Source organism: Caloenas nicobarica, chromosome Z, assembly GCF_036013445.1.
Source record: "Caloenas nicobarica isolate bCalNic1 chromosome Z, bCalNic1.hap1, whole genome shotgun sequence".
NCBI classification, from domain to species: Eukaryota; Metazoa; Chordata; class Aves; order Columbiformes; family Columbidae; genus Caloenas; species Caloenas nicobarica.
Genome location: NC_088284.1, coordinates 42,450,609 through 42,463,385, shown reverse-complemented (window position 1 = coordinate 42,463,385; position 12,777 = coordinate 42,450,609). Strand labels below are relative to the sequence as shown.

The window sequence follows — 12,777 nt, the reverse complement described above, 5'->3', positions numbered from 1 at the left end:
GCAGTTTTATAAACATTACACTTAGATTAATTAATAGGGTGACACTAATACTATTCTACAGAGTTATGCACATAAAACCAGTAACTTACCCTGTTCCTTTGAAAGTGCTTCACTTCTATTTTGTATTTAAAATCAATTAAAACTCAAAAGAAGAGTAGTATGTAGAACATAAAAGCTGAACAATTTAAATGATTACAGGCCTAGAAGGGTGAATTCTGGGAAAGAGCAATAGACAAAAAATAAAGCTAAGCACTTCTAATATCCAGTAATGCAAAAAAAATTGAAAGGATGGTTTCTGAATTCTGTCTTCACAGTCATTACATTTATTTGAAAGACAAAAGCAAGATCAAAAGCAAAATATAATAAAAGTTTATGTATTGTGTGAACTAATATGTGTTCTTTAAAGACAGTTGTTGTTTGCACACCAACCTCATAGTTTTCTACTTCTCCATCTTCCACATCCAACTCAAAGCTGAAAGCTGGTCCAACTGCAGGTGGCACTGGGAGCATTGATCTACCATGAGAGTAAACAATGATAAGGTTCAGCATCTTGCTGAAGGAAAGCACAGAAACATCTGGCAGAAGTAAAGTAACCTTACAGATTCCTCTCAAATCAACACATTCTCAGAACTGGTAAGAACAATAAGTTTAAAGTCAAGAACAGATATTGGAAGTAAAAGCATCAAAAGAAAAAGCTAATTCTGCCACTTTTTGAGAGTGAGAGTGCTGCGTTTTTAATTCCACACATGCCTCAACTGATACTTCCAACCAGGCTCAGTATTATTACAAAAACTAAGCTCTTGATTATCACAGATTATGGAGAGCCCAAACTGACAATAACTAATATTCAGGTTTAAAATACCTTTTATTGCTTTAAGTGGATAAAATATTAATGAAGAGAAGGAACCCTAAGTTCACTTAGCTCTCCAATACAAAAGCCTTGAAACGTCATAAGCCGAAAACACACAATGAAGATAAATAGCATATGCTGGACCAACTTCCATACTGAAGGCAAGCACAAACTCATTTCTCGTGTACTGTGATGCTGGTTGAAACTGAATCTTCTTCATACAGAGAGGCAAGAGAGAGATGTTTCTCTGTTTTTATATTTCACAAGCATTTTTATGCGTGTCCCCCCCCGATAGTATTATACGTCAAAATGCACAGACACAGAAATTCACAGTATTAAAATATACTAAAATCTCACTGAAGGTGTCAAGAATTACTGTGTCACGTCGTGTCCTCAATGGACAGGCAAGAAGCTATGACATTATTCTCAGGCTGTAAGATGCAAAGCTGAACAACTTCACTAGATCAGATTTCTGGTGCCATTTTCATGCCATGTCTGAAATTGCACAGAGAGAAACTATAGATCTGGTGCCAATGTCTGATTATTTCCTTGTCAATGTCACCAGTCTTTGTTTTCCAAACATTTCATAGTTATCTCTAAAACAGAACACAGAATAGTAATAAATCTCATATATCTAAACTCCACCAAAGAGAATCCACCACAACACACTAAGATAATTCCTAAATGTTAACTGTCCCACATATTTTCCAGAAACAGCTCATCAGAGGCAGAATTCAATAACTGTAACAGCTTAGCAGTTCAGCCAATAAAGAGTAACAGGTCACAAAAAGCTCCCACCCTTGTGTTTCATAATTAAGAACCAAACCAATGAATTTATTCTGTAAGTGAAGACTCTTAGGACTTCATCCTACAGTCCTCTGTAGGTGTATCCAAGAAATAAGTCTTAAAATTTGCTGAAACATTTATGAAGCATTCAGAAACTACAAGCATTCAAAACTACATTGACCAAAATTGTTCACTTGTATTTTTCCTTGCTCAAGGGTGTACGTTATTCAAAATAGGCTGAAATATTAACACAGAAATTGAAAATTTCCTCCTCTCTGGGACACCTGAACTATGCCTGTTGTCTGGCAGAGTCCAACCATAAAATGTGCTGAGACTCTTGTTCAAAGTGATGTGACTTCGTAATAGGTTACGCAGAAGCAAACGTACTTAGAACTTACAGCACATAAGGTAACAGGCTGGGATGGTAAGGATGTGGTGGTATTGGCTGCTGTGATCGGTATCTGCTGCGCCCTGTGAGTCTTCGAGGCATAAAAGGTGGATAAGGCTGCAAGAAAGAAGAAAATAAGCTGGAACTTGGGTCCAGATCTGGGCTCCCCAGCACAAGACAGACATAGACACACTGGAGAAAGTGCAACAAAGAGCCACTAAGATGAGACTGAAGGATCTCACATATGAGGAAAGGCTGAGAGTTGGGGCTGTTCGGCCTGGAAAATAGAAGGCTCAGGAGGGATTTTATCAAAGTATACAAACACCCGAAGAGAAAGGTGCAAAGAAGAAAGAGACAGGTTCTTTTCAGTGGTGCCCAGTGACAAAACCAGAGGCAACAGGCACAAACTGTAAAACAGAAGGCTTTGTCTGAACATCAGGTAACACTTTTTCACTGTGAAGGTAAGCAAGCACTGGCACAGGTTGCTCAGAGGGGTTGTGGACTCTCCCCTCCTTGGAGATACTCAAAAGCTGACTGGACATGGTCCTGGACAACTGGCTTTAGGTGGCCCTGCTTGAGCAGGGGGTAGGACCAGATGACCTCCCTCCTCAACCTCATGCAGTCTGCAAGTCTGTGATTCAACATTTTGTTCTCTTAATCATGAAAAAAAATGAAATCTGAGTATTGAAATCCACTTTCAATAAAACATCATTAAAAAAGCCAGCCTCTGCTCAAATGTAACCTCAGCCTCAATTTGAAACAACTACCATCAATAACACAATCATACCACTCCATGTTGAAAAAGCAGTAACACACAACAGAAATCCTTGCAAGCTCTTGTGTTCTTAGTCTACATGAAGGCTGATTTGGGAAACAGGACCTGAACTGCTGACTTCTCTTGTAAATACAAAAGCCCAGGCTTTTGGCTTGGTGCTATTATGCAGGTTTGCACACAAGCAGTTGAGTAAAGCAGCCTTTAAAAGAAAAAAGTATTTAAAAAAATATTTAAGATTTTTTACAAAAAATTCTTTAAAAAATCCCACAACTTTTAAGTAGTGGTGTATATTTACATTTATGTTAAAAAAGGGTTGAAGCCTTTCAAGTGCATGTGGAGAGTTTCATCAGTACAATTTCTGCAGCTGGACAATGGCTAAAGAGACAGTCAAGCCTAAAGCTTAAATGCATTATTTACATGGATAAATGAGGGCTTTTTTTGTCATAATTTTCTTCATTTGCATGCTAAACTCTTTACTTGTATATTTAAATTTTCATTATAATTGTTCAAAATTCCTTGCATTACCCACTATAATAAAAAAATTTCCAATTAAAGGCTAACTATGTTTTTCCAGAAATAGTCAAAGTACTAAAATTATTTTAGTAATTTTTAAAACTGTAATTTATGTACCACTATTGAATTAATACTTAAAAGCCTTGAGACTTTTTTTCAAAACAAAGAACACTGAAAGTCTTTACTAACATGTTTTTCTTCTTCCATGTTTGAAATTTGAGAAACCGCAAAAGCTCAATACCACCTAAGCTAACAGCCTGTAACTTTACAATGGAAACATTATTAACAGGTAGCCATGGTCATACATAAAAATTACATATGAATGCCTACACAATGAAAAAAAGCCAAGCTCTTTTTCTTCAAGGTAAGATCTCAAACTAAGACATAATAAATATCAGTTTTATTGGTTTGTGAATTCTGCAAACCAAAAATATAATTTGAAACCATTGTGTTCAGTGAATGAAAGAGAATAAAAAATGCTGCCATTCCATCATAATTAATATGAATTAAATTTTATAAAGATTTAGGATTGCTTTATAAACGACTATATGACTACTTGTAATACACCTCTGTTCTACTCCTCAGTGACATACAACCCAGAAATGAAGCAAACAACTGCTGTATAGTCTGAAAAATACGTTATTTTGTTCCTTCTCTACTTTACAGACTGAACTGGAAATCAAGAAAGCTTTACTCCAACCAAAATATTTGTGATTAGACTGTAATTCATCTAACAAACATATTGAATAAAATACAAGCAGTTTATGGAAGTTTAAGTGTCTTTGTTTCCAGAGTGACTCATAGAGACCAAAAATCTTAATTGAAAATCTGTACAGCTTTAGTATAACAATGAGCTGAAAATTTTTTTAAATGGTGAAGACTTATTTGAACCTTTATAAAAACTGCAGCAAGCATTTAACTAGGTTGCGTGATTTCAAAGAGAACAAGGAGAAGTTATCTGTATATTCTGTAGTCACAGGGTCTAAAATTTCATTCTCATTTAAAATTTTAAATAACAGTATGCCTCTAAAACCTGTCAACTTGATGCAAAGGTCAAACACTAAAAAAATTCAGAGCCTATACTGGACTCCAAGTATTACACAGGCAGGAGAGTTTCTGTTTGTTTGTTTGTTGTGGTGGTGTGGGTTTTTTTGGTGGTGGTGGTTTTTTTATTTTTTGTTTGGTTTTTTGTTGTTGTTGGTTTTTTTAAAAAAAACAACTCCCACAAAACAACAAGAAAAAACATCTCGGGACTAATATAACTGCACACTAAAGTGCACCACAAAGATCCCAGAGGTAGCACAGATACCGGACACACCACAGAAGCAGAAAATTCAGCACAGACTTTATCCTGCACCGCATTTCACTTTTTTTGTGCTGCTGCTGTTGAACTGCCTGTAGATCTCCAGAAAGCTGGCTTAAAGCAAGCTTGGCTGTCTATATAGCACGGTAACGCCTAAATTATGGAAGCACTCCATACAACTGCTTGCCTGCAAATTGCAAACACTCTGGAGAAGAAGTGTTTTAAAAGCATTCTAGTGTTCCTGACTTGTAGAAACTCAACATTCGATGAAGAACTAGCTACAAGTGACAGTGGCTTTTCTCAATGGTACTAATCAGTTTCTGCAGCACAAGTCCTGGACTGTGTGGCAACATGGAATGTCTTCTAAGTAACCTCTGCAGATAACATTATCAGAAATCATTCGCTGGTGCCATAAAGTTACCCTTAACTCAATTTTAAAAAGCTTAAAGAAAATATCACAGTATGCAGCTATAGCCAATAGTAGAATACAACTGCAAGAAGTGTCACTTTTCAACAGAATGTACTATAGAATAAAGATCATGAATGTTAATACAGCATGAATAAGAATGTAGTGCAGAAAACAATACTTACTACACCAAATGGCACCTCCTGGTGTAAAGGATCATGGGTTAAGAATTGGAGAGGAGCTGAGGGAGGCAATGTTGGTGGATGGGCTGAGGGAGGGTATGTAAAACCTCCTACAGGAAGATGTTCTCCAAGCAGTTCTACTTCATTTTCTATCCTTTGAAGTGGCTGAGAAAAAAAAAAAGACAGGCTTTGTTGCAATAACAGAGATGCGATTTTTCCCCGCTAAAGAACTGCAATCCCAGCTGTATATTCTGAGCTGCTGTAGTCAATTTTGGAGGGTTTAAAAAAAAAATTAAAGCTATAACTGTACTCAGTTTCACACAGTAACTCTGTGAACAATTCCTGTGTCATTAACACTACCAAAAAGCAAAGACAACACTACACATTTGATATAAATTCACCTTTTCCAGCTAGCCATGCTTATAGACCAGGAATTTATGCGATCTAGCAAATATAGGAGTGGCTGTAATTTCCTGTGTCTTGCATTTTTCAGGACAAATATTTGCTCTCCTTCTTGCCAGGCTGCTCTCACTGTACAACTATGCGAGAGAAAAAAATAAACAACCATAGACAAGAACTGAAATTGTGCCAGAAAATCTGAAAAGTGGAGAGGAAACACGGCAACTCCAGTGGATTAAACTGCTGATGACATACAGTAATGCTTTCCTAGGAGGATCATGCAAGCAGTCCTACCAGGAACATGCAGTCCAGAGGTTTCAGAAGCACAAGATTCCAGTTCAGTATTGTAATCTAGTCAACTGCAGTATATCAGTCAGGCCCAAAAGTGCTCAAGAAAAAAACACGACTTGTCATTGTTTCATTAATAGACCTTTCTTGTTCCTGACACCAAATTATACCTTTTCAAAAAATTCATCTAAGAAAGCCACCCTGTGGAACCAAAGGAATATTTTGTTTCCATGTTACATAGAGAAAACTTTAAACACCAGGTATTCTTAAACCACTAAGATACAAATTTTTGTCAGAGATGAAACTTGATAGGCAAGCCTAGTCAATAACCTAAGCTAAAACCCAAGCTCATATATTTTCTAAAGTCAAGTCTTATGAAGATTACCATAGAAAACTGTATTTTCCCAGCTGTTTTCCCATCATAATAATAAAGTGATTGCAACCCTATGCACACCTGAGACATGGCATGGAGAAGTCTGAGGAGTGTTAGTAAGAATGAAGCTGTTTTCTGCTTCTGCATTAGTGAAGTGTGGCATCTTCTAGTCAGAAGGGCAAACAAATGGATGTGAGTATACGGATTATCCCAGAGTAAGAGCTGTAGGCCAGAACTAAAAACCCATTTTTTCCTCAAATCTGAAACAGGGACACATTTTCCCATGTTTGCATAGTCTCTGTCACTCAGCCCCAAGTCACCTTAAGCAGAAGGCATCAATAACTTTCATAAGTGGGGAAAAAAAAAAGAAGATTGTAGGCTCTGGAATATGTCTGGATAATGTAAGGCCATTATGTTCTAGGGAAACCTCTGGTCATTTAAAAATTAACTAAGTAACATGAAAGGAGCATGTAAAGAAAATAACTTTCTATGCTTTCTTCTCTCTGCTCAGCTTTTCTCTGACACCACTATTGCACTGCACAACCTCCTCTGGATTCTCTTCTCCTTCCTGGGAAAGAAATAGCTGAAGGAATAGTTGGTGAAACAAATACTCTTTGAAGAAGTAAAGGGCTATGGAGAACCAGCACAAACAACAAGTGGTGAAATCTGAAGAGAAACACGGTGAACTTTAAAATTATTTTTCCATCTTCACACTAAGTGGTTACAGACTTGTTGAGGAAATATAAGCGCAAAAAGCTATTAAACGAAATCATTCTGTTTCCTTGGCCAGGTACCAGCACCATTTGCCCATCCAGCCCCACCAGTTCTATGGAGAGGGAGGTAAGAAGCATTACTTACCGACCGTGACTGCTGTGCTTGGAAAGGAACAAATTGTCCTGGAGGAGGCAAGTGAGGAGGGTGGTGTGGAGAGATATGAGGAGGATGCAAAAGGAATGGGTCACTAGAAATGAGGGGTGGAAATGCTGCATATGGTACAGGTAGGTGCTGGACTGAACACGCCTGAAGCATCTGAAATGAAATTAAAACAACATATTTTTGTCTCTGGCACAAACATTCCGTACAGAACATTCTATATTTACCATGGAAATATATCATTAAAACAAAGCAGTTCTCTTGCCTCCTTGGAAAAGCCTCCAAAACACACATAAATAGTAAGTCATTCAAATACAAAAGGAACAGTAATTAGCACAGAACAGGAATATGCTTTGTGAAAGAGTGCAGTTTTACTTCCAACTCCAGGTATGGAGAAGTAAGAAAATCTGCATTCTCTTCTTGCTCTTTGATCCATAATCAGAATGTCAGGCACTTCTGTTAATTTTTTGACAATTATAAGAGCAATTAATAAGATATTTCTTATTAAATCTTATGAAGAATGAAGACCTAGTTCTGATCTCCCACTTTTTTTTTCTTTTTAGTGATGTCACACAACATGTATTTTGACTATAATGGCATAAATGGTAAAGAGATCTAGTTTAAGATTAGATTACAGTAGTGGAGGTGGAACTATCACCTCGGTTTACTGTGATCATGACCAAATGTAAATCTTTACATGCACTGAAACAGTAGCAGATTAATTTGATCTGATTACCATTTTCTCTTAAATGGTGACTATTGTTCACTCTCAGCTACTACAACATTTTTCTAAGAAAGAAATACAAGAAACTAGTGTTTCTATCATTAAAATAATTTTTTTATTGTATTTTACTAAATTGAAACCTGTTCTCTGAAATAGCTGAAGATAAGTTTGCAGGTAGAACATCACAAAGTGTTCTTTAAAACAGGAGATACTTTGGGGAAAATACTAAAACAGGTTTCATGACAAGATGCTATACGGTAAAGATTACCATAGCTTCAATATTTGTTTGGAATGATCTGTGCTATGCCCATGGCACTTTCTGGGTAAGAACAAACAAGGTTGCATTATCTTTCAAATGGAAAGAAATTAAAACTATCTGTTTATTCATTCAGGCTTTTAGAAAACTTCTGCTGTTTGAACAGATGCTTCCAAGAAGTTTTAAAATTAATGAAGGTATTTCACAAATGACATTTGTTTACTTTTTAGTTACAGATGCAGCGAGAGAGACAAATACTGTGAAAGTAACAAAAGGATACTGGGAAGTTTACAAATGAAGCTGGTAAGCAAGCTGACACGCTGGAGGGCAGGGCTGCCTTTCAGATGTACTTTCATAAGCTGTAAAAATTGGCTCACAATAACCATGTTAAGTTCAACAAAGGCAAATACGAAATCTGGCACTGGGAGAGAGTAACTCCATGGAGCAGGACATTTTGAGACTGAGTGATTGGTAAAAAGATTAGCAGAAACACGTCAAATAGGAGCGCACAAGAGCCACCCTGTATTCCTGCAGTCAAAAAGGCTTACTGCACACTGTGCTGCATTACTAAGAATGTAACTAGTGGGTCCAGTGAAGTGATTCTGCCCCTCTATTTGGATCTTGTGAAACACTATCTCAATTTCTGTGTCCGGTTTAGGCTTTCACACTGCCAAAGAAAGACACTGACATACTGAAATCAGTCCACTGAAAGACAAAGACAACACAACGACCAGGAGCTTGGAACACACTGCATAAAAGAAGAGGCTGCAGAACTAGATTTGGTTTGCCTTACAAGAGAAAACTAAGCAAAGACCTTGCTGCTGTCTCAAGTTTCTTCATGAGAGTGGACAGGCAGAACCTGACTCTTCCTCAAGGGGCAAAGGGACAAGGACCAATGGGACCAAGTTGCAGCAAATAAAATTCAATCAGATTTACAGAAGAATTCTTCACCACAACAATATTCAAACACTAGAGCAGAGGCTTAGAGGGATTGTGAATCTCCATCCTTGGCAACTGGTACTGCTCTTAGCAGGTGACCCCCACAGTTCCCTCTTAAATTATTCCTCAATTCTGTGATATTCTAGAAGAAAGCATGAAGTCTGTCTGCTGATGTTAAATAAACTCAACCCTAATTATTTATATGTACTTGTACAGCATCCATTCTCTCAACACACTTGAGTAACTGTTGTACACTCAGTCCAAACAACCTGGTTACAACTTTACTCCTGTATACATTTAAAATACAGCTGTATTGTCGAATTACAGAACACTTTATGAATTGTACATATAATATACCTGTTCAAAGCAGAGGGTAAGATTATTAGTATCTGTTGTTTGGATTTCCCTAAGCCCTAGCACAGTTTTAGCTTTTTTTCTGTTGTTGTTTCATAGGACATGTTGCTTTCTTGCCTTGCTGAATTTACTATGCAAGTATTGTTCCAGTCTCTGAGTATCCAGTCTGAGATTGCTTTGCTCCACTAACACCACCACTGAACAGAAGAAAAAAGTTGTCTCTCATCCAGCCTCCGTGTTACACAGACTCCTGTAACAGATTTTCACCAATTTGAAAGGTAAGGGAAAATATAGCCCACAAATATTCCAGACTGGCCAGCAGTATGCTGCAGACCTTGTTGTCCCTCATGGGGATAAACAGCACTTGGACAAGGCGAATTCAAATTAGCCTCACTCTTCAACAAGCAGCTTAAAGAAATAGGTGGTCACATCAAGGGTTTTGTTCCAGTGTCATAGGCTTGTTCATGCCCTTGGGTCACAGAATGTGCAACAGGAAAAGTTAAGCTACATACTGCTGGCAAATGCATAGCAGGCAGAGACCAATGTTTACATCAAAACTATAAATGGTTACTGAACACTATAGTATTTACGTATGTTATTACAGATTCATACTAGAAAAAGGAGAGGGAAAAAAGCTGTGACTCTTGTAGCAGGTTCTGCAACCTTCATATATACAGCTGAAACTTTTTGGGGTACGCTTCCTCAGCTCTGGTGTCTGTTAGCACTCGATGAAATTTCCACAGAACGGTAGCATCAGAATGCTGTGACCTGGTAAGTGGTATCTCGGAGTTGATACACAAAAATTTCTGAGAAAACAGTTCAAATTCTTTCAAATTTAAAGCTGACACAATAGCCAGTCAAGGAACTTTATTCTACTGCCAGAAAAGCACAGAGAGACATCGTTATTAAGAAATATTTTGATTCGTTTTATGAGAGCATTTTGAGACAGAAGAGCCCTTCTCAGCTTTTAGCCATCTTTCACAATCTCATTCCAAAGTCAGTCTTTTTCTGAAAAGTAATATCAGACCTTTTTGTATATAACCAAACCCTGAACAAGGTCTCTACTAAGTAAGATTTTTTTTCTAGATGAGCTGCCTAATAAATGCCTTAGAAACCTTCCTTTTACGACCTGAAAGCATGCAGAATATCTGCTAAGAATTCAGTTCATTAACTAGCATTTAGTTTGAATTAAAAACCACTAGGACTCTATACAATAAACAGTCATACTCCATAAAGTCGGCAGCTAAGTACCACACGCTTACCAGTTCTAAGGCCTACACTGCTATGCTACTGCAATTTACCACAGGGAAGAAAAATTGCTATTTTCCACACAATTAAAGCCACACAGACACTGAAGCTCCAAGGTGCCATTCCTACGTCTAAGACTGAAGCTGGTATAACTACAGAGACCCACTTACTGGGGGAGGCACACTGCAAACTGGAAGGTGCTGCCCACTGAAAACCACTGAGCACCCTGGGACCTGCTGTGTGCTGCATGCTGGGATGTGCTGGCCTGTGCAAAGTGGTATCCCATGCGGAGCCACTGTTGTCACTGTGTATGAGACAGGCACTGTGCCCTGATGGATCTGCAGCAAAAGGAAAAAAAAAAATTAATGACTTACTGTAAACTCTGAACAGTGTTCTACAGCATGATAAGTAGGACGGTAACATTTTACCTACATAGCAGAAAAAAAATATTCACAATTAAGGTGTAAAAGGAGACACATGCTTGTAATTCCTATTCATTAAAATATCCTTTTCAATGGAATATGACTTACTGGTCACCAGTTTATGGGCAAGGCCAAGAGGGATCTCTCAGCTTGAAATGTTAAAACTTCAAAGGCACCTTAGAGTCACTCAGAAGCATCTCAGACCCTATTAAACCTGCCCTCCCCCCCATACTAAGGTTATTCCTTACAAAACAAGTAAGCAGTAACTCCCACATAAAAGCCAATCTACAAGTAGCTAAATAATCTTCTCAGCTCTGAAGGGACTGATTCAATAATAATTCAGAGAATTGTATCTTTAAAGAATAGGAAAATTCTGTAGATTTTCTTCCTTACAAAGAGATCAGTCCTTTGATTCACTCTCACACTAACGCTCAAGCTAAGTTTCCTAACCAAAATGTAACAGAACAGCTAGCTGAAAAGGAAAAGTGAACATGACTATGAGGAAGGAGATCCTAAGTATACACATTTATATTAGGAAACCATGTAACCCAATTTTCTAGCTACTGATATTGCCTAGAATTAAATCACCAAAATAAAATGCAATGGTATTCTGTACTGCAAACCACTTCTTAAAAAAAAAAAAAAGTGTGTGTATACATATATATATACACACACACACACATATTTGGTTTCTTTAAGAAATCTCTGATGCTCTAATGAAGCTGAAAAGGCTTAAGTGTTAGGGAGCATAGACTAATAAAAACCAATTATTTCAAAGAAGCTCCCTCTTCCTTCATGATCTGCTAAAATGGAAATGCCTGCTAAAGATGGAACAAGTAAGAACAGCCCATTAGGAAGGTGAGAATGAATAAAGACAGCTAACCTACTGAACCGGTAGTGTACAGTCAGACACCGAGGCCAAAGGAGAACACAGATCACTGAACAGAACTTAAAATTTCAACCTGTGTATCACTAACAACAGAAATCAGTCTCAGGGGAGACACTGAATTTGACCCAGTTCTGGCTCAGGTACAAAAGCTGGGCACACAGTACAACGCTGGCTGCAATTCTAAAATGTTTACTGCGCAGAGTAATAATAAAAAATGACCTCTCAAAACTGTTATGTCCCTGAAATAAAAGCCATCACCACGGAAGACCTCAGTGAGTCTGAAAACACTGACATCTGATCACAGATGGTGCCTGTAAGTTCAAGGCAGTGGGATGGAACAGTTGTCACCCAGGCTTGTCATGATGTAATCTTGCAACACAAAGCAAAAGCACAATTTGAATTTTTGAGATGCTGCAGCAGTAAAATTTTTCATCAAAAGGTAAGATTGTGAGATGGCTAGAATGGCATCAGTTTCCATCCTGCACTTGGTCCCAAATGCAAATATTTCCCCCTACTGAGAACTGCTCTTCACACATCATACAACACAGTGGTGGTATGCAGCTGCACTGAACGCAAACTGCTTTTTAAGCAGGGATGTTAGAGTTGCATTCTATGCACATGCAGGTTGAGAAATAGACATCCAGAGAACCAGTTCTATTTCCCAGTTCATGACTCCGTAGCAACTAATGTACTTGTGCAGCCTGGGGATGTAACAAACAACAAAGGTTACCTCAATAGGACAACTTCTTTTACAAGTCCTCAATTACAGAATTCTATACCAACTCCTGTCACAGAGGGGAATTATTTAC

The 12,777-nt window shown here is 37.8% G+C and overlaps 1 protein-coding gene across 10 annotated transcripts in view; it reads right to left on the bottom strand.

Moving 5' to 3' along the window:
* Positions 1-12,777, bottom strand: part of RNF38 (ring finger protein 38) — a 133,884-nt gene that overhangs the window by 19,328 nt on the left and 101,779 nt on the right. For 9 of the 10 annotated variants that reach the window (XM_065656137.1, XM_065656138.1, XM_065656140.1 and 6 more), the window contains 5 exons: positions 10,828-10,995; positions 7,122-7,292; positions 5,207-5,368; positions 2,035-2,141; positions 430-514 (listed from right to left, as the gene is read on the bottom strand). In XM_065656137.1, coding sequence (XP_065512209.1) covers positions 430-514; positions 2,035-2,141; positions 5,207-5,368; positions 7,122-7,292; positions 10,828-10,995 — 693 coding nt within the window. The remainder of the gene's footprint in view (positions 1-429; positions 515-2,034; positions 2,142-5,206; positions 5,369-7,121; positions 7,293-10,827; positions 10,996-12,777) is intronic. The other variant, XM_065656143.1, reaches the window with a different exon arrangement.